The sequence below is a fragment of the Borostomias antarcticus genome (assembly GCF_949987555.1).
Source record: "Borostomias antarcticus genome assembly, chromosome: 12".
In the NCBI taxonomy this organism is placed as follows: domain Eukaryota; kingdom Metazoa; phylum Chordata; class Actinopteri; order Stomiiformes; family Stomiidae; genus Borostomias; species Borostomias antarcticus.
In genome coordinates, this window is record NC_140245.1 from 19,778,071 (window position 1) to 19,800,194 (window position 22,124).

The window sequence follows — 22,124 nt, forward strand, 5'->3', positions numbered from 1 at the left end:
CAAATGCATACATTTACCGACTCACATACTCATAAACTCAGTACACATTAGAAGGAACCAATGACCCAGTTACCGACGTGTGACCTATTCCATCCTAATAATGTCACACAACCTAACAGTTTAAGAACTGCAGGACCGTCACATGCAGAGAGGGTAGGAAGTGTTCTGCCTCATTTGAGAATGGAATGCAGCCCCTTGGGTTGACTTTGACTCATGGCCTAATATGTTACTCTTCCGCAGTGGGCTAATAAGATGGATAGTGAGTGTCTTATTTAGTACTTCATGCTAGTTTACAAGCTGTCTTCCCTCTGCTAGGATATAATGCTGTCTCTGTGCTGCTAAGGGCACCTATACTAGCCTCTCACACCAATAGAGGCTTCTTTCATTTGTTGATCTGCTTTTTGGAGGGTGGCGACTTGCCACCGTTAAAAATAGCTGGAGCTGGCTTTGCATTCCAGGGCCAGACTGTATGGCCCTGGAAAAACACTACTGTAAACATAAAAACACTACTTTACTGTAAACATAAAGCATGTGTGTGTAGCTTCATATAGCTCCAGCTTCTGAATTTCACTGTAATTGTTTTTAGCTGAATTTCTTATGAAGTTCTTATTTATTTTATCCTCATTTTATCTAGTGTATCCTATTTGTAAGTTGTGCTTTTTAGTGATCATCATTGTCTTGATCTATGTTTTTATCTTTATCTCTATTATTTTAGGTCTTTACTCATCATCACTGTAAATGAGGGCAGCCTCAGTGTCCTTCAAGTTTAAATAAAGGTTATTGATTGATTGATTAATTGATTGATTGATTGATTTGATTCCACTGTACATGACTGATCTCATTATGCAATATGGGTCTGGTACCCTAAAAAGAGAGGAAAATAAACATTTGGACTAAATCATTTAAAGGTTTTGTTCCTCTTGTGGATATGTGGTTTTCTCATCCACACACTGTTAGTGGATACATAAGCTTGTGCTAGGATAAAAACACATTTTAATAGGCTATGATTGATAGGCAATGATCTCATTGAAGTAACAAGTAACATTAATCTGACATTCTTTGTGTGTGCCATACTCTTGGATGTCTGATGAGAAAGTGTGTGTGTGTGTGTGTATGCGCGCGCGTGTGTGTTGCATGGCTATTTAACTGACTTGTAGGAGGGGATAAGGGATGTTCATTCTTCCTGGTAAACCAGGCATGTGATTAGCTTATAACCGTACTTCAGATCATTTGCAAATTTCCCAGTCCCAGGAATCACACAGCTGTCTGCAAAGAGCGGTGAAAGGTAAGCACATTTAAATGATGTTACCATATACAAATATTTACTTATAATATATCTGGTCCAGAATTTGTTTTTCATAGATTTTCTTTTGACGACAAAAATACTGTCTCACATCATCTTTTCACAACATTTAACAAAAATGTAGGCCATGGAATTGATCTTGTGTCTTCATATTTGAGCACAATTTGAATTTGAACTAATTTATAGATTTCTAGCTAATATGTTTTGGTTATGGACATTAATGATAACCTAGTCAGCCAGGAAAAATATCTATCACCCACCTCCTTTACTCTTTACTTTATTCACTTCTTAATTCACTTCACAGCCTATCCTTATGCTAGCATTAAGAGTAACCATGACTATTAAAGGCTACTGTATAGGGTAGTTTTGCATTCCTGGAAATCAATGAAAGAAAACATTCTACCATTGTTTTAATGTTTGTAAGGGAAGTAAACCTGAACATGATCATGAAAGGCTTTAGACCTCCACTTCCATCAATAATAATCTGACAGTGTTGATTTTGCAGGAGCCATCACCAATCTGCCAAAGAGGGTGACTTCCTCTTTTGACACCAGTATGGACAACAAACTGGACCTGTCTCCACTCACGGATGAGGAGGCCAAACATGTGTGGGAGGTCATCCAGAGAGACTTCAGTCTGAGGAAGATAGAGGAGGAGCGACTGGGGTGGGTCACCTCTCAAATCATGTTCACAAGGAAATGGTTCATATGAGTAAATCTGAGAGGAGCATGAAAAGGAAACTCTTGGATTCTGAATCAACTTGAGAACTGTGGAACATTTTACATGACTTGAAGGACTAGTTTGGTAATTAGCATATGATCCACGATCCATATAAACATTTTGACAGACTTTGCACTCTTGAGATATTAGTGCTCATTGCTCATGGCACAGCACAGCTAAGTAACCTACACAATGGATCTCTATGGACATAGATCTCTATGGACATAGTACAGTAATATATGCCCATAAAAGATATTAGTGCTCATTGCTCATGGCACAGATAAGTACACAATGGATCTCTAATATGGAGCAGTAATATCTCAAGAGTGCACAGGTCATCACAATTTTTATATAAACCGATTAGACCATCTGTGCAGTGGAGTGATACATCTATAGTTAAAAGTCCCAGTGCTGTTATGGCCTGCTCTTTTCCAATCAAATTACTAAGTAGGAACTACCTGTTCTATAGCAGTTGCTAATGGCCCTTAGTTCCATAGGACCTCACTAGTCTGCTGGGTAATGACTAGGTGATAGCTTGACCCACGTGTGTGTGTGTGTGTGTGTGTGTGTCCTTTCTGAGTGGTTCACTCAGGAATGTAAGTGTGAAAGCAGCCGTTGTGAGTCATCTCATCACGCCGATCAGGGAGAAGTCACAAGGCCCACTCCCCACAGCACTGTTCAGGAGAAAACAAGTTAGGAGCTAGCTAGGAGCGCTATTCTCTCCCAGACACAAAGACCTCTCTATGTAACTACTGCCTCATCCTCCCATGTCTGCAGAAGAACACTTTCAGACCTCTACTTTTGTAAATCGTTTTTGTCCCATCTTCCAAAGTGCATCAGGAGGCGAGGTTTTTAACAGACAAGAACACAGTCTTCTAGTGGTTGGCATGTGGAATGGATGTACAGATATGGCTACAGCTTTACTTATAGACCCACTATAATGACATGCATATAATACATAATCAATATAATAATATACATATGATACATAATCACTATAATGATATACATATGATACATAATCAATTTAATCATATACATTATTAGAAATAATCGCTATAATGATATACATATGATACATAATCACTATAATGATATACATATGATACATAATCAATATAATAATATACATATGATACATAGTCAATATAATGATATACATATGATACATAATCAATATAATAATATACATATGATACATAATCAATTCAATTAAATATGCTTTATTGGCATGAATGTCGAGTGAACAATATTGCCAAAGCGTCAAGGATAATACAATTCAATAATGACACGAGAAAACAATTTAACAGACCAATAGGTCATAAAATAGGTCAATAAAGACACAATTAACAAAAAGAATATAAAATCTGCAGTAAGGCCTATAAGGGCAGGGAAATTAAAACAATAAAAATGTATTATTTACATAAAGGGGGGAAAGAGAAAATGATAGGTCAGTTCTCCTGTCTCATGTTTTCACAGGACCTTATATTAACACAGCTAGTATGGCACACTCACTTATTTCCCCAAGAATATAGTGGAATATTTTGTCAGGACAAAGCTTTTCAAAGTTACATTGATTGATACATCCAATTTGGGGAAATATTTTTCCCTCACATGTTTATATTTGGTGCAATTCAGAAGGAAGTGTTTCTCTGTCTCTACCTCTGCCTGTGAGCAAAGTGAACACAGCCGTTCCTCTCTGGGTCACCAGGTCTGTCTGTGTCGGCCTGTTTCTACAGCCAGGCTGTGTCTACTGAGCCTGTATCTGATATTATAATCAATATAATGATATACATATGATACATAATCAATAAAATAATATACATATGATACATAATCAATATAATAATATACATATGATACATAATCAATTAACTCAAGTTGGCTTTTTCAGGGTCACATGAAATGTGAAAAATGAACTGGAACTGAACCTCTCCACTGTACCACTGTTATCCTCCTCTCCTTCCCCCTCCTCCTTTCCTCCCCTCCTCTCCTTCACCCTCCTCCTCTCCTCCCCTCTCTTCTGCTCCCCTCAACTCTCCTCCCCTCTATTCTCCTCTCCCCTCTCCTACCCCCCCCTCCTCCTCCCCTCCTCTTCTCCTCTCCTGCCCTCTCCTCATCCTCTCCTCCACCCTCCTCCTCCCTCCCCCCTCCTCCTCCCTCCCCGCTCCTCCTCTCCTGCCCTCAGCGATCTGAAGACCAAGATAGAGAAGGAGGACAGTAAGCGGGAGCTGCTGGGGTCGGAGACGCCCCTGGTCGACTCCCACTGCATCCGCTGCCTCCAGCCCTTCAAGTTCCTGGTGAACAGCAAGCGCCAGTGTCTGGACTGCAAGCTCTTCACCTGCAAGTCTTGCAGCCGCTACAACAAGAAGGAGATGGGATGGGTGTGCGACCCCTGCCGGATGACCAGGTGACCCCAAACACCCCAAACACCCCTGAGCCTGACACAACTGCTGCTCCATCGGAAATGATTTGCGTACCAATGGTTAGAACAGAGGGCTATCACGTGACTCCACGGGGCCAGACTTAGTTACTCTTCAATCCTCCCACCTAAGCACTTATTGTATTTTATTGTATGATATTTTATTGCACTTGTAGTTGCTTAAAAAAGAAAGTATTTGCCAAAGCCTGGGTTCGCTTAAAAAGATGTTCAGTCAGGTTTATTAAGAAACAATACGGTTGCAAACGGACTTCAATAGTAAAAACACAGCGTGATTCTATCAGAGAAGAAGTGAAAGTCAGATCGCCAAACTGCTCCTTATATTGCTTCAAACCAACGAGGTAGTAGGTGTCATTTGATTGGCTGAGTCGGATATCACCCAGTGGGCGGGGGATGAAAACTCACTTTGAATATACTTTGAATATAGACAAAGGTCTGAGTCAGGGCAGGAAGGACAAGGTGTGGCCTTTCTGACTTGAACAAAGAAGGGATGAAGAGCGAGGCAGAGGAGTCTGTTTACAATTACAAAAGGGAGGGTTGGGTGTTTATAATCATAAAGGGAGATTGAAACCTAGGGGTTTTCAGGGGACTTGATGAATAGAAAAAACATGAATCTGAATAGTCTTGAGACTGTGTGTTAAATTCCATGACAACTCCCTCATCTGTGGCTGAAAAACAGCCACAAAATATATACATCAGATATAAAATAAGCATAATCAAAAAAAATCAAAAAAATCAATTATAAACACAAAATTGCAAAAACTCTATGCTATACATGTGGAAAGGAAGCAATCTCTCCGCTAGGTGGAGCAAGAACAAAAATAGATTATTTTCTTTCTACATGCAAATCACACACCAAACTCCTTGTTTCAGAATTTTGACAGAAAACAAGGTCAGCTCATGTTTCAAAACATTAGAAATCCTGTAGATAGATATTATGCATTTCGTCGAGATAATTTTCAAAGGGGTCATCTACTTCTCCGCCAGGTATTGAAGTCTGGACCATTAGTGCTTGAGCTGGAATATCCACTAAACACTTTGTAGCACATTTGATAATCACTGAAATGATAATGAACCCAAAAATAATTCACACAAGAACAATAATAATAGTCCTAAAAATATTTCCAAAACCTGAAAATGCATTATCAACCTGTCCCCAAATATCCCAGGTATGTAATTGGTTTAAGGTCTCAAGTCCTCTTTTGTTTGCTTCATGAAATTCAGCTAGTGTGACGTTTGGGTCAGAAATGTAAGAACAGCATTCACTCCCTACGATTGCACATGTACCTCCTTGAGAGGCTAGGATTGTATCTAATGCGAACCTATTCTGGAGAACAACTTTCTTTATATCCTGTACAGCTGTACTATCTGACGGTCCCTCAGCAAAACTCTCTGTCTGTTCCTGGCCTAGTCATGACTGTTGCTGTGGGTTGTTCAGGGAAATTCCAGCAGGTGGCGCCGAACCCCAGGTTGCAGGATTCTTTCTCTCCTTTTTCCTGTTGTAAATGTGACAGTCTTTTATCCAGTGACCAATTTTACCACAATGAAAACACGCGTCAGTTCTGTCTCTGTTTTCGTTTCCCTCCCTCGGTTTCCTCCTGTAGTCCATTCTGTTACTATGCCTGCTATTTCTGTTCATGTGACGACCCTGTGGTCGTTGTTCCCTCTCTGATCTCTCGGACTGGTTTTCTATCTGTTCCAGTTGAGCGGCTTGTAACTTCGCTGTACCTAACTTAAGTTCTTTCGCCTCCCTTTGTTCAATGTGAACGCGAAGCCGCTCCGCATACCGGAAATGGTCAACAACTTCCTCGAGCGAAGTTGACTCCCAGGTGTGGCAACACATCCTAACTTGGTCAGACAAAGAGGAGAGAGAGTTATTCATCAACTGTTGTTTTAGAATTTTCTTATAATCGGCATTCTCTTTGTCAATGCCACTGTGTGACGCAAAGACTGATTCCAGTCTTTCCCAAAATTTCTCGAACTGCTCATCGGTTTGTTGTTTACAGTATGTGATACGGTCCCAATCCATTTTCTTTGGGAAACGAGTTTTGATTCTGTTCAACAGCGCAGCATTTTGGTCAGCGAAATCGGCATGAGAAAAAGGCAATGTAATGTCAAACGGATGTTTCACATCCACCCATTTTAGCCCAAGGCATTGTCTCATGATCATGGCGATTTCCTCTGCGTGAGGCTCATACATACGAACTAAACTGTTAAAAAGAGTTTCAAACTCGTCAATGTCTTTGGTTGGATCGGGCAACGTTTTAGCAACATCACGAAGTTCGTCTGAACGCCACGGTCTGTACACCCTGATTTCAGGGGTCCAGGCCTCGTGGCCATCTGCATCATCTATCTGAGACGGTCGGGGATTAGGGTTCGGGCATCGTACCATTGGGGCTAGGAGTTGCGGTTCCTCCAGACTATTACTAGCTATTTGTAGTTGTTCCAAATTTAACTTAGCCTCAACTATGGCTCTAGCCAATTCTTTCTTCCTGTCCTGCTCTTGCTTTGTGTGACATCTAGTCGACAGAGCTATAGAATGGACGGGAGAAGAGGGTGGTCCTGGAGGTACGCTTCGGTCGGGGGAAAGGGGCGCATTTAATTCGTATTGCGGAGGCGCCTGCATGTGAGGTGCAGAGGCAATACTGGGAGGGGATACGGCAGAGAGAGAAGGGACGTGGCTAATAATGGCGGGGGCATTGTTAGGAGGTGTGATCACGGCGCAACGAGTCGAGGGACAGAAGTCTAGGTCAGAGTGATTCGCTGGGGGAAGCGGCGGAGACGCCGTTGGCTGTATAGTTTCACTGTATCTTTTCTCTGACTTCAAAAACCCTTCCCGCGCTACTGACTCCCAAATTTTAAACGCTGCCCAATCGATAGCATTTCCACTTTTCTTACCCAACTTTGTCTTCTCAAATGCTTGCAGTTGAACCCTAATGTTGGCCAAAGCTTTAACGCTAAGAGTACCAGATGGAGACGGAAAACTGCTATGTTTAGCCCATAGCTGAATCTGCCAACAGGCACTGGCAGAATATTTTAGCGCAACAATTTTAGCCGGACCAGACAATTTGAGAATATCAAGTGGCGAGCTAGTAACGGCACCCATTTTGCACCAAAATCGCTTACGGAAAAACAAACCAAAAGACACTCTCCTACACTCCTTCGTAACACGGAGATGAACGTCTCTCAGACTACTCACTAGCAGTTACGATTTACGGCCCTTAAAAAAAACAGTGTCGGCAAAAATAAACAGTACTGTTACCTGAAAAAAAAAAATATATATAGCGCTTAAACAACAAATACAAGACAGAGCTGAAGTTCAAACAGTAAATACAGCAGACAATCCCGTGCACATACAAGAAAGAAGACAGCAAACTCGCACGGGGACGCAAAAACAAAGACCGACCAAAAGACGACCAAAAATGACGTACATACGACTTAACGCAGAACAAAGAACGACCAACAGACAACCAACCGACGACTTAACACACGAAAAACTCAAACTCGAACCGCACCTTACTTGGTCCAGGCTAGACCTTCCGTCTAGATCCTACCGAAGTGTACAGTCCCCTGGTCAAATCTCTACCAGAAAATGCGGATTGCAAAACTCTCAATCACGCCTGTAGCTATATCTCCGTTGAGCAAAAACTCTCTCAACGTGCTCGCGGTTTAAACTCTCCCGCGACCGGCCAAAAGGAAAGCCTGTTCTGTGCCAAATCTTTGGCGTATTTAACTAAAAAAAAACCCGTTCTAAGCTGTAACCGATAAACAACCTAACATTGTACATCAACTACAGGGGAACAAGATTCACGAGACCAAACTCTCACTTGAACAGCTTATTTTCTCGTAACGAAACAAGGACGAAGTCAAAAGACAAATACGATATAAAATCTATATTGCTGTTCACATCTCCTTGGATAGTTACTTACTTATAGTACTAAAATACCCACGCTGGGGTTTTCTGTTTTCAATAATCTAGACCAACAAGCTGAACCGAAACCAAGGCAAATAACAAGCATAAAAAGGATTTTTCAACGTACCGTGAGTTTAGCCGAGTGAAACCAACGGCGGGGCTTCTCCAAAAGCAATGCGCATAGACGCAACGAGAGAAGCTTCCCAAAGCGGCTACCGCTTCCGCACGTCTGCGTCCCTCGGTTCCACTCCAGGCGAACCTCACCACAGTCGATCCCGTCCCGAGTCGCCAATTGTAGTTGCTTAAAAAAGAAAGTATTTGCCAAAGCCTGGGTTCGCTTAAAAAGATGTTCAGTCAGGTTTATTAAGAAACAATACGGTTGCAAACGGACTTCAATAGTAAAAACACAGCGTGATTCTATCAGAGAAGAAGTGAAAGTCAGATCGCCAAACTGCTCCTTATATTGCTTCAAACCAACGAGGTAGTAGGTGTCATTTGATTGGCTGAGTCGGATATCACCCAGTGGGCGGGGGATGAAAACTCACTTTGAATATACTTTGAATATAGACAAAGGTCTGAGTCAGGGCAGGAAGGACAAGGTGTGGCCTTTCTGACTTGAACAAAGAATGGATGAAGAGCGAGGCAGAGGAGTCTGTTTACAATTACAAAAGGGAGGGTTGGGTGTTTATAATCATAAAGGGAGATTGAAACCTAGGGGTTTTCAGGGGACTTGATGAATAGAAAAAACATGAATCTGAATAGTCTTGAGACTGTGTGTTAAATTCCATGACACACTGTACTTTAGATTGCTATTCTTGCACTTTGCCTTCAGCACTAGATTATGCTCTTAGTCACTTGTTTAAGAGAGAAGATGCACTTGTGAGTTCTGGCAAGTAGTAGTACATTGGCTCTTCCTACATTAAATGCAATTATTGTTAGTTGCTTTGGATAAAAGCGTCTGCTAAATGACTGTAATGTAATGTAATGTAATGTAATGTAATGTAATGTAATGCTTCATGCAGTGCAGGGTGTCATTAAGTTCAACTGTGACTTTCTCTAGAGATCTACTGTACTGTTTACAATATGGTGTTATAACATGTACTGCATATAACTGACTGTGCACCATGGTGTTATAACATGTACTGCACATAGCTGACTGTGCACCATGGTGTTATAACATGTACTGCACATAGCTTACTGTGCACCATGGTGTTATAACATGTACTGCACATAGCTTACTGTGCACCATGGTGTTATAACATGTACTGCACATAGCTGACTGTGCACCCTGGGGTCCATACTTAAAGCCAGTTTGTTCTCCTTCTGCAGGGTCCTGAGGATGGGCACAGCGGGATGGTACCACGACAACGTACGCACCCGCTTCAAGCGATTTGGCAGCGCTAAAGTGATGAAGTCACTGTACAAGAGACTCAACAGAGAGGGTCAGCTCGGTGTCCAACAAGGTTATAATAGTTTTGCTTTTTTCATTAGTTTTTATTTCTATATCGTTTTAACTTTTTGTTTTCAATTTCAGTTTAGTTTTGATTAGTTTTAAAGCAGGTTTGCTGGTTTAGTTTAGTTTTTATTTTTTGAAAATGCTTAGTTTTAGTTTAGTTTTTATTAGTTTCAGTATTAGTTTTAGTTTTTTTTTCTTCTGTGCTAGCCTCGTGAGACCATCCTGATCTCACAAGCTCATGTTGTTTCACTCCGTGTGAAACAATCCATCTGGCGCATGTCAGGTTACTTCTGCGCAGGGGCACAGCTAAAAAAAAATGGAGGATAGATTTCATATCCACCCAAAATACTAGGCTTATGTATGAAATGAAAAAGACTAAAACTAAGGACATTTTTCATGTGTATGTATGTACAGTATGTGTTTGTGTGTGTGTGTGTGTGTGTATGTATGTACAGTATGTGTGTGTGTGTGTGTGTGTGTGTGTGTGCGCGCGTGTTTAGATAACTCTTTTTCTCCTCATTAGGAGGGTTGAGGGTGAACGTGACTGATTGTCTTAAAAGCGTGTTGTTGTCCCCATAAACATGTTTGTTTTCACAGGGAGCCGTGAAGATGACGCACAAAGCATGCCTGATATTCGCTGTGAGTAAATGTGTATACTTTGGTTGATTAGCCATTTCTCATTTCTCAGCAAAAACAATAGTATGGTTATGGTGAGGCTGCAGGACAGTATAGCCTATATACAGTATACAGTAACTGTATAGAGCCACAGCAGCTGTATAACAGGATACTGAGCACTGGAGTAAAGCAGGTTTTTTCTTTTTAGCTTCCTATAATGGCTATGAGGAAGAGGCTGCAGAGCTGGAAGCTCAGAGATACAGAATGGTACAGTATGAAATCCTTCAGCTCAAACCAATCAACACTTTTATTGTCTTTGACCCACATGGCAATTTCCTCTCTGGGATCAAGTTGATATCTCTCTGTCTATGACAGCATGCACTTACATGCAACTAGAACAGTCAGAATATCAACTAACAGCTCCACCACCCACCCTTTTAAAATACCAATTCTGTATTCCAAAAAGGATAATTTTCTAGATGATTGTTGTTTTTGTTGTTGAGTTCATACGGAAGCGCATTGCGTTCACGCAAGAAAAAGAAAATAGATGCTTATCTCCTAATTACGAGATCTGTATCTCCTAATTACGAGATAAGATCTCCTAATTACGAGATCTTTATCTCCTAATTATGAGATAAGATAGGAAAAGGCTCCACATGCACTCCTGCTCAGTGATACCAGTGCACAGCTGCAGAGAAGCGACATTATCAGTCTGTTCAGCTTCCAAATATAAGTTATGTCCAGGGCTGGACTGGGACAAAAAAATGGCCCTGGCATTTTTGGCCCAGACTGGCCCACCAATCGGCCGGACACCACCCACCAGTACGAAATCCTTGCGGCCCCTTTAAATATGCAATACCACCGTACTATTTCCCCAAACCACTACAAAGATGAGTAAGTTCCGTGGACAAGTGTACCAGTGCAAATGGACGAGTGTACTCACTCACTCTCGACTCCCTGGTGGTCAGACGTGGCCGTGGAGTACACAATCTCAATACTCAAGTAACAGTTACAGTAGAAGTACAAGAAATTGTCAAAGAAAAAGCTCTGATAGAAGTCAAAGTATAATTTCAAATTATTTATTAAATTATTATTATTATTATTCAAATGTAAGTATAGAAATATATGTACAAAGTATACAAGTAACTCAAAATGTTGCCTGTGAACTCCACTGGGCTGAAAAGATCTCCTCCTCAAACAAGGCAACCTTTAAAAGAGTGAGAGGGAGAGACAAAGAGAGAAAGGTGAGAATGATAATTGATGGAGTTAAATGATCACAGTACTGGTCCAGTATCTTCAATTGAGAACAATGTAGAGAGATAGTTGCATGTATTTGATACTTAGTAATAAAGGCTGCATGGCCCTCTGGATACCCTCAACAATAATGGCATCTCCTGAGAGAGAGAGAGAGAGAGAGAGAGAGAGAAAGAGAGAGAGAGAGGGGGGGAGAGAGAGAGAGAGAGGGAGAGATGAGACATGATCAATGATGAGTCATACATGATTAAATGACAGATTCAGATGATCAGAGTTGCATGAATTGTATACTTACTTACTGGAAAAAGGCTGCATGGACCTCTGAATACCCTCATCAACAATGGCATCCTGAGTGAGAAAGAGGGAGGAAGAGAGATGAGACACGATAAGTGAGATAAACTATAGATTCAGATAGTAACAATATCTTCTAGAAAATGTAAGCAGTTGCATAGATTGTAAACTCACTACTTACATAAAAAAGGATGCCTGTGAAGTCCACTCCAGTTAAAAGCAAAGTGCTTCTTTTCAAACAAATGAGGGCAACCTTTGATAGAGAGAGAGGGAGAAAAGGGGAGACAGAGAGAAAGGTGAGACTGAGACATTATAATTGATTGAGTTGATCACAGTACTGGTAATTACATGATCATAATACCTTTATCTTTACTGGAAAAGGCTGCATGACCCTCTGGATACCCTCAACAATAATATCCTGACAGAGAGAGAGGGGGGGGGTGAGAGAGAGATGAGACATGATCAATGATCATTTTTAAATTATAAATGATTAAATGACAGATTCTAGAAAATATAAAAACATAGTTGCATGTATTGTATACTTACTTAGTGGAAAAGGCTGCATGGCCCTCTGAATACCCTCATCAACAATGGACAATGAACCACACAAGTTAGGGCCGGGCATCCTTTGAGAGACAGGGGAGGGGGGGTAATAATGAGTCACATGATCACACTATCTTCAGTCTAAAAAGCTGCTACATTATTATGAATAATTGTATAATAATAACAACAATTTCATATCAACTTACTATAAGTTTCCTCAGTAGCTCACTCTTCTCTGACACTTTGTCAATGACAGTGTCTGTGTCCAAAGCAACAAGGACGTCTTTTTCAGTAGCCATCAACATGAAGGCTTCCAATTTGCTGGCAGACAGCTGCTCCTCAGTCTGCTTTTGATATATTTCAGTGTTGAGAATGACTTTTTTAACCTAGCCCCTTAGTAACAGTCCTGAAAGGAGCTAGGCTTACCAGTCAACTGGCTGGTAAATTATCCATTACCAATAGATTTTTAGCAGCCAGCCATTGGCTAGTAAATGGCTAGGGTTAATTTTGGACCATGGCCACACACAGCTAACGTTAGCCTGCTCCTCTTTTTCTTCGAAGATATAACGTTAAGTAGCCCAGCAGCAGCAACACTGCTAGGCTAGGCCAGAATAGATAACGTCGTAATAGCGCTAGTGCTAATTGCCAAGCTAACGTGCTAAAGTTAGCACTTCTAGTACTGACGTTATCTGGCTGGCCTAGACAAACAGTGTTAACGCTAGCTAGCTCAAACGTAGCTAGCTACGACCCGACTTGCTTGGCAGGGAGGTGGGTAGCTAGATAATGCTAGCTAGCTGTACCTAGCTAATGCTAGCTGGCGCTAGCCAGCAGATATCCGTCACCCATATTCATATTTAGCTATAGCTTTTTTAGCTTTCAGCTATATTTCCTTACCGTTTCAACTGCACACTCCTCCTGCTCACTCTGTCCTTCCTCGGCCCTGTCATGTCTCTGTCCCTCCTCGGCCCTGTCATGTCTCTGTCCTTCCTCGGCCCTGTCATGTCTCTGTCCCTCCTCGGCCCTGTCATGTCTCTGTCCCTCCTCGGCCCTGTCATGTCTCTGTCCCTCCTCGGCCCTGTCATGTCTCTGTCCCTCCTCGGCCCTGTCATGTCTCTGTCCCTCCTCGGTCCTGTCATGTCTCTGTCCCTCCTCGGCCCTGTCATGTCTCTGTCCCTCCTCGGCCCTGTCATGTCTCTGTCCCTCCTCGGCCCTGTCTTGTCTCTGTCCCTCCTCGGCTTCCCTGTCCTGCTCTCGGCCACCATGGCCACCAGCCACCTCTCCTTCAAGTTCGTGTTCAACATGGTGTTGCTGCACAACGTCGGCTGAGGCTGTAGACGTTGAAGCCCCTGGCGCAAACATATCAGTAATTTTTGCACATGTTGCAGCATCGCCTCAAGACTTTTAATCTTTTTAGCTCGTAATTTCTCTGCGCCCCCCTTGCGCTTTGGTTTACTATACTTGTCCTTATCCATCGTTCTCCATCCACTGACTTTTGGCTCTCTAACGGCCCACGCAAATGACACCTGAAACTAACAGAGGGAGGGGTGGGGCCTACATATGATTGGGCCAGCCCAGTGTCAGTATAGAAAATGGACCAATGGGCCGCTGTCCCTGCTCTATGGGCCGTTCGTTAGCCCCCAAATATTTTTTTTTATTTTTTATTTTAGATTGGCCCACAAGTAGGTCCGGCCCACCGGGCATTTGCCCGGTACGCCACATGGCCAGTCCAGCCGTGGTTATGTCTTAAGCTATAAGTGTCATTCTGTAGTAGATAATTTTATTGCACATCCACAAATTCCACAGGTGCAGGATACGAATACTGACAATATTGAATAAAGAGGAATATCCGCACACTGCTTGTTTGCTCCCACAGTGATTTATTAAGCAAACACAACGTTTCGACCTGTGCGGTCTTCGTCAGGTATCACCAGAACACGTGAAGGGGTGGGGGTATATATACATGGGCAGGTCCACACTCGGACCATTGTCAATTACATAATTGAATAATTATACACTGACTCAGGATACAATAATGAGCTCCTCTGTATTACAAACAATATCAATAGTCTGTTCAACATATAGACATACATTATAAACAGTGTAACAATATTTATGTAGAAAGTGTTCACATGTTCAGAGTGCTATAAAAATACTTTTTGAGGCATAATCAATGTAGGCCAGTCAATAGGACCTATCATAAGGCATCGACTAGACATTGGGGTTAATACAACATAATACAGAGTTAACATTAGGCTACAGAAATGGTCTGATAGGGGACATAGTGTTGAGCATGTAATTATAAAAAGTCTCTTTTTGCAGGAACAGGCGATCATGGTCACCACCTCTAGGGGGCCTTTCCACCTTCTCTATACCCATGTACCTAAAGTTGCTGATACTGTGGCCTACCTTTTTTAAATGAACCGCTATCGGACTTCGCTCATCGCTGTATCTTGCTGCGGTGTTCACTCATGCGAGTCCGGAGGGGTCTGGTGGTTTTCCCCACGTATCCCAAGCCACAGGGGGCACTTGATCAAATATACTACATGTGATTACCCCCCAAACCTTGAGTTCTTTTACACTATGGGGGTGTGTGTAGATCTTTGTTTTAGTGGTGTAACCACATTGGGCACAGTTGCCACATTTGTAGTTCCCTTCTGGTGTGTGGTCAAGAAAAGTCTCTCTTTTCTCGGGGGTGTGAGACCTCACCAATTTGTCTCTTAAAATAGGAGGACGTTTATAGACCAGAGAGGGGGGCTCTTTGAAAATCTGCTTAAGCTTTGGGTCAGACTCAACTATGTACCAGTGCTTCCTGATGGATTTCTTAAGTTCAAAACCAATAGGTGAGTATTGTGTGACAGGTCGAAACGTTGTGTTTGCTTAATAAATCACTGTGGGAGCAAACAAGCAGCGTGCGGGTATTCATCTTTATTCAATATTGCCAGTATTCGTATCCTGCACCTGTGGAATTTGTGGATGTGCGTGGACTTTCCAGCACTACATTTAGACTAACCATTCCAGTTAGGCATCTTGCAAGGTAACAAAAAGCACAGCTTTAGCAATAAACTTATCTACTACAGAATGACACTTATAGCTTATAGCTTAAGACATAACATACCTTTGGAAGCTGAACTGATAATGTCGCTTCTCTGCAGCTGTGCACTGGTATCACTGAGCAGGAGTGCATGTGGCGCATTTTCCTATCTTATCTCTTAATTAGGAGATAAGGATCTCGTAATTAGGAGATCTTTTCTCGTAATTAGGAGATCTTATCTCGTAATTAGGAGATCTTATGTCGTAATTAGGAGTTCTTTTCTCATAATTAGGAGATCTTATCTCGTAATTAGGAGATACAGATCTCGTAATTAGGAGATAAGGCATCTATTTTCTTTTTCTTGCGTGAACGAAATGCGCTTCCGTAAATTCATGAGGCCTTGCAGTAAAATTACATTGAACGTCTCACAATCTCCTTCTCTCTCTCTCTCCATCCTCTATTTTCTACTTCTGTCACTCTCGGTCTCTCTCTGTCTCTATCTCCCTGTCTCTCTCTCTCCTCTCTCATTCTTTTTCAGATTCGTAAGAACAGGCGGTTGCTCTCCGTCCACCCTCTTGATTTGGATATGGAGGACTACTTCCCCCTCTCCACCTCTCGACGACAGTCTTTCCAGGTGTTCAGTCGGAACGTCCTTCTCTACACTTGGCCAAACCACATGAGACACTTAACAAACAGGACCACAGCTCATCTTGTTAGAGTTTCTGCTGTATGTTCTGTAAAGATTCAGGGTGGACCAAAGTTCTAACTGTCGCGCTGTAAGGAAATGTGGTGTTTGCGTCTCCACCTCCGTCTCTGACTCTTGTCTCTGTATCTGACTCTTGTCTCTGTATCTGACTCTTGTCTTTATATCTGACTCTGTCTCTTGTCTCTATATCTGACTCTGTCTCTTGTCTCTATATCTGACTCTGTCTCTATATCTGACTCTATATCTGACTCTATATCTGACTCTGTCTCTAACTCTGTATCTGACTCTGCAGCACTACTTGCACATGACTCTTGGTTGTATTGTACATACACTATATGGATGTATTGGGACACCTACACATTACACCTACAGGAGCTTTTATGACATTGCATTCTAAATTCATATGCATTAATATGGAGTTGTTCCCCCCTTTGTAGCTATAACAGCTTCCACTCTTCTGGGAAGGCTTTCTACAAGATTTTGGAGTGTCTTGTGGGAATACTTGCCCATTCATCCAGAAGAGCATTTGTGAGGTCAGACACTGATGTTGAACAAAAGGGCCTAGCTCACAATCTCCGTTCTAGTTCATCCCAAAGGTGTTTGATGGGGTTGAGGTCAGGGCTCTGTGCGCAGTGTGCGGGCCAGTCAAGTTCTTCAACACCAACCTCACCCAACCATGCATTTATAGACCTTGCTTTGTGCACAGTCATGCTGGAACAGAAAAGAGCCTTCCCCAAACGGTTCCCACAAAGTTGGAATTATAGAATTTTCTATAATTTTGGGAACAGTTGTGGGAAAATCTTGTAGAAAGCCTTCCCAGAAGAGTGGAAGCTGTGTTGTGTCACTCGTTCCTTTGACCCATGTTAAGGGATTGTCCAGGGCGGGACGCGAACCCGAACCTACAACCTTGCTCTTGCAAGAAAACCTACCTGCCTATAATAAATGTGAATGTGAATCTTGTGTGTGTGTCCAGATGGATCGAGGCGGATACAGGAATGAGGCAGAGAACCACAACGACATGTACCTGCAGCGCACCAACCGCAGGAAGAGTCTGGACAAGTACATGCGTCAGGGTGAGGAACTCACTGTTCACATACACACATGCACACACACACACACATGGACACACACACGTGCACACACACGCACGCACACCCACATGACACACACGAACACACACACACTATGCACACAAACACACCACACACACACATGAACACACACACTACACACCACACATAAACACATATGTGCGCGCGCACACACACACACACACACACACACACACACACGCACACACACACACACACACACACACACACTCCTTGATGCCTTTCTCAGGCACACAGAATACAAAGCTCTTTATGGTCTCCCAAGTAACTAAATAACAATGTTGCGGCAAAACATTGAAGCAAGAATTAGAACACGACACTTGCGTCTCTTATCATGAGCAACTGTGACATCATCAGCTGACCCCAAATCACCTTAGCCGAAGCGTTGCCTTGCAGACGAAGGTCAGTTGGCAGACGCCAGGATGGTGCATGCCCGCTCCCTGTCTAAGATCAGCTCCTCCATGGCTCGTCAGCAGTACGTGGACACGTCAGAGGAAGAGGAGTACCAGCACTACACCGTATACCAACCGCCCCCCCGCCGGCGCCACAGCAGAGAAAACCTGGGAGCCAATCCACCGGTGTGTGTGTGTGGGGGGGGGAATGAGAGAGAGAGAGAGAGAGAGAGAGAGAGAGAGAGACAGACAGCAGAGAGAAGTGTGTGTCCTATATTGTTTATAGGAAATAGATATGTATTTTTCTTTTGGAGATCTTAGAGCTAGCAACATCGTCGTGCGTTGTAGTGCAGACTATAGCCTTGTGTTGAACTGACAATAGCAGCTGCTGATAAGTCATCTTCATTGTGTTTGATGCCTGTCTCACTTCCGTGACGTAGATCAACGAGCTAAACAAGCGGATGTTGGCTATTGAGGGCCTCCTCAACAGACTGGAGGAGAAGATGACTGCTTCCCCTGAGGTACAGCCATTCTCTTTAGAATGTGATTGAGGATGAGCAGGGTTTTTTGCGCTATGGCTGTCCTCGTAACAATATAATGATGCTGTACCTGCCCATCGGCTTATACTTGTTTGTATGTCTATTAAATGCCAACACAGCCACTCCATTGAAACAAGCCTGTTGTCTGTAGCTTATTAGTAGTCATTTTGTTAGTTGACCGTAGTCTGCTTTGATATTTTGACTACCTTGGTTAGAAGTCAACTTCAGCACTACTTCTGTCACTTGAAGAGGACATGTCACTTGGCTTAGGATAGGATTGACCAGAATCAAAGCTAGAAATGAACCCATTCCGGCTGCCACTCAAGTACAATTGCATGAAAAAAAAACCCAACTGTAATTCTATTGAAACATCTTGATAGATATTTAGTATGTTGGAGCTCCACCCACTACTCACACAGCCATTTCTATCAGGTGGAGACTCAGGCTTCAGCTCAGCTGGAGGAGGCCAAGTTGAGGAGGAAACTGGACGAACTGGCAAGCACCATCAGCGACAAGGGTTCCTCCACGGATGAGGAGATGGGGAAGAAGCCCCCCTTGGCTAAGGAGACTAGGAGTGGCCCTTCAGTGCCACCCCCAAAAGACCATGAGCTGAGCTCGTCCAGCGATGAGATGCCCACAGACACTCAGAAGGTAGCGTTTTCAGGGGTCTTTTGTTCCCTGGCATCTCTGAAACATGATGTTGGTGGTCCATCTGTTCTACGTGTTCTACCCTAGGGTTATGGAATAGACTCTCAGGGAAAAAATGTTCTGTTTAGGACCAAATGAGGGTTCTTTTTTATAATGGTTCTTTGTAGAACCATGCACGGTTCAACCAGAAAGAGAACGTTCCTCGTGGCAGGGTTCTATATAATTCCTAAAACGGTTATCCCAAAACTAATAACCAAATTTGGTTCCACATATCAAGAGTAGGCAAGTCCTTAATTCACTACACTAAATGTTGAATATCAACTTGGATGCATACAATCAGTTTTAGTTCTTGTTTATACTTTGCAAAGATAAGTGTTGACTGTCTGAATGTATGCCTTCTTGGCTAGATCTCCCTTTAAAAAGATAGTATTTTAGTACTATAGTAGTATATCTATAATGAAATAAGTTCATTGTTAGTCTATTTCAGGGGTCTGCAACCTATGGCTCTTAAGCCCCTCTCCAGTGGCTCCCTGTATTAGCCTACCATTAGAGCAGCCCGATGGAGGATGTGGTATTTTTGGTGCCCCCTACGGTTTCACTTTTGCACAACTGTTGTAAATACTGTGGTGTGGCTAGTCAACTATTGCTGCAATGATAATTGTCTAACAAAACTAACAAAATACCACAAAATCTCACAACTGTCAACACTGTCAAATCGCCAACTGTAACTCAACTAGCCTTACACTAGCTAGCAAACGTCAGCCTAACACACGTGATGTAGTCACTAGCATGCATCCTCAGACATTCACGGCTAACAGAGCCAAACATCATGCAATTCTAACATTAGAGATACTAGCCAGCTAACTTTAGGCTAGCTAAGTTACAAAAGGCCAGGTTGGAGTCAGTCTCGTAGCCTTTCATTACACTTTGTCCACTCGCTAACTCACTAGCAATCAGTCTAAAAGGTTACACTACCAGCAGCTTAGCTAGAGAACATAGCCATAGCATAATTTCAACATAAGACATATAGCAAGCCAGCTAGCTAACAGTAGTGCAGTACTTACAGTACAAGTTCAACAGCAAAGAGGTCAGGTCTGCGTCAGTCTTGCAGCCTGTCATTGTGCAAAGCTCCTGCCAGCAAATAAAAGCCAGTAGAATATTAACTCTAGTTTGGTTTCTGGCTTGGTCTCTTTTTCTTGTCTTTTTCTGAGATGTTCCTCTTCAGTTTTTTTTGGCACCAGCATGATGTGTGTAGTACTGTGATTTGAGAATGTGCACTATTATTATTATTATTATTATTATTATTATTATTATTATAGCAATAGCCAGGGGACGTTGGTGTGTGACATAATGCTGTAAAGTGTTATGAGATTTTTTCCGCGAAAATAGCGGCCCGATATACCAAACTAATTGCATTTATTTCAAGAAGCATTTAGGGGGGAGGGGTGGGAACGAAAGAGGCAACATTCTGCCTATTACAAGGCAGTGTACTGTACCATCACAATGATTTTTAAGATGTTATTTTAGGGTAAAAAAAAACAACTAGCCTACATTGAGCCGCTTTAAAGAAGTAGGCCTATTTATTTCTAATTAATTTCTTCATGTTGGCATTCAAGTTAGCTAACTACTGTAGCTAGATAGCAGCAGACAAGCTAATCCAGCACAGATTGGTGCATAACAATTCACCAGAATACAGGAAATGTGTTTCATTTCATTCAGGACCCCCCCCCCCACACACCTCCTTCAATGTGTCCTCCCCTCCCTACCATCAAGCAAAAAATATATACAGTAGGGGAAACACTGCCTTCCTAAAAGGCTCAAATATGTTACGGCTCCAGTCAGACTTTGTATTTATTTTTAGCCCAAATAGAGGCTTTTTTGTAAAGGTTGCCGACCCCTGGTCTAGTTACTAATTCCTGTCTTGTCTAGTTACTAACTCCTGTCCCTCTACATGGCTTTCAGAGATCCACGGCAGCAGCCCTCTGTGACATCACCACAGAGATTCTAAGAACCATTAATGCCACTGAAAGCGCAATGACCGAATACGGCTACTCGAGGCCTGTTGACAGATCCCTCTTAGCTGGGACTGATGTAAAGCAAGCAGATGAGGCTTACAGGCAACTTGAGGAAAATGTAAGCTTAAAAACCGCACTCCTCTCCCCCACCTGCCTTATAAAAGCATGCAAGAAACTGTTCATTCTCTTAAAGGGACATTCCACTCCCAAAATCCCACCCTCTTGTGAATTGGACTCAGTGACCATTATGGTTTGAAAACATCTCACAAGAATTCAGACATTTTCAGTAAAGTCATTTGCTGCTCTGTTCCCATCTGCTTCGTCTGAAGTCTATGACTTTGGTATTGACCCCGCAGGTCTACTTGACCTTTGGGAAGTCGTTTGACCTGGAGAAGAAGCTGAGGCTTCTAGAGCAGAGCACTAAGAACTGCTTTGGAGGTGCCACAGACTCAGAGCTCTCTGAACTTGAGGATGCACTGGCCATTACAACTGCCAGAGTTCAGAACACAGAGAGTGAGGTGGGCAAGCCAGCGATAGGGATCTACATGGCTACGATCTAAGAATATCAGTAGCTGATGAAGAACAATACAGTAGTCAGTTATGTTGGGTTTCATAATGTTTTTCCCCCTTTAAAGGGTAAATTATCTCAAATATTTTCTTACATTGCTAACTCCTTACTTTTCTCTGGTCCTCTCAGGTATCTGATATTGAGAATAAGATTGCTGCCCTTAGTGTCACAGGAGTGGATAAGTCCAAGAAAAAGGTGAGTGCAGCTCATAAACGCATCTCTTTTCATTGGCCATTTCTCCTCAGGTTCATTATTGTCTTGTCTGGATTGTGGTGAAGTGTGTGGGTTCTTTAAGCCGTCCTCAACTGTTCATACAGGGAGCAGGCATGCAGCAAAAACAACAATTTACCCAGGACCCCACAAGTAAGACCTGAAACTCAGTATGCCTCATCTACAGTACTATATATGTTATCCATAAGCTAGGGATGATGTAGCTGTAATGTACTGTACAGTATCTTTGATCTTCTGTTCAACAGAAACCAGCAATGCTTCAGGATCTCGCCGGAAATCAATGAACATCTGAAGGACTGTATCTCCATTTTGTCTAGTGACTCTGAATGTTTAACTTAGCCACTGGA

General features: G+C 42.5%; 1 protein-coding gene across 1 annotated transcript; it reads left to right on the top strand.

Moving 5' to 3' along the window:
* Positions 1–1,858: 1,858 nt before the first annotated feature.
* On the top strand, positions 1,859–21,920 carry mlpha (melanophilin a; the record flags this gene model as incomplete). Its single annotated transcript, XM_084446474.1, has 14 exons — positions 1,859–1,968; positions 4,212–4,433; positions 9,706–9,818; positions 10,430–10,471; positions 10,656–10,714; positions 16,105–16,215; positions 17,246–17,345; positions 17,781–17,962; positions 18,217–18,297; positions 18,748–18,966; positions 20,926–21,096; positions 21,335–21,496; positions 21,676–21,741; positions 21,864–21,920. The coding sequence occupies 14 exons, from the start codon at positions 1,859–1,861 to the stop codon at positions 21,918–21,920; spliced, it is 1,695 nt and encodes a 564-aa protein (XP_084302600.1).
* Between the last annotated feature and the right edge of the window lie 204 nt (positions 21,921–22,124).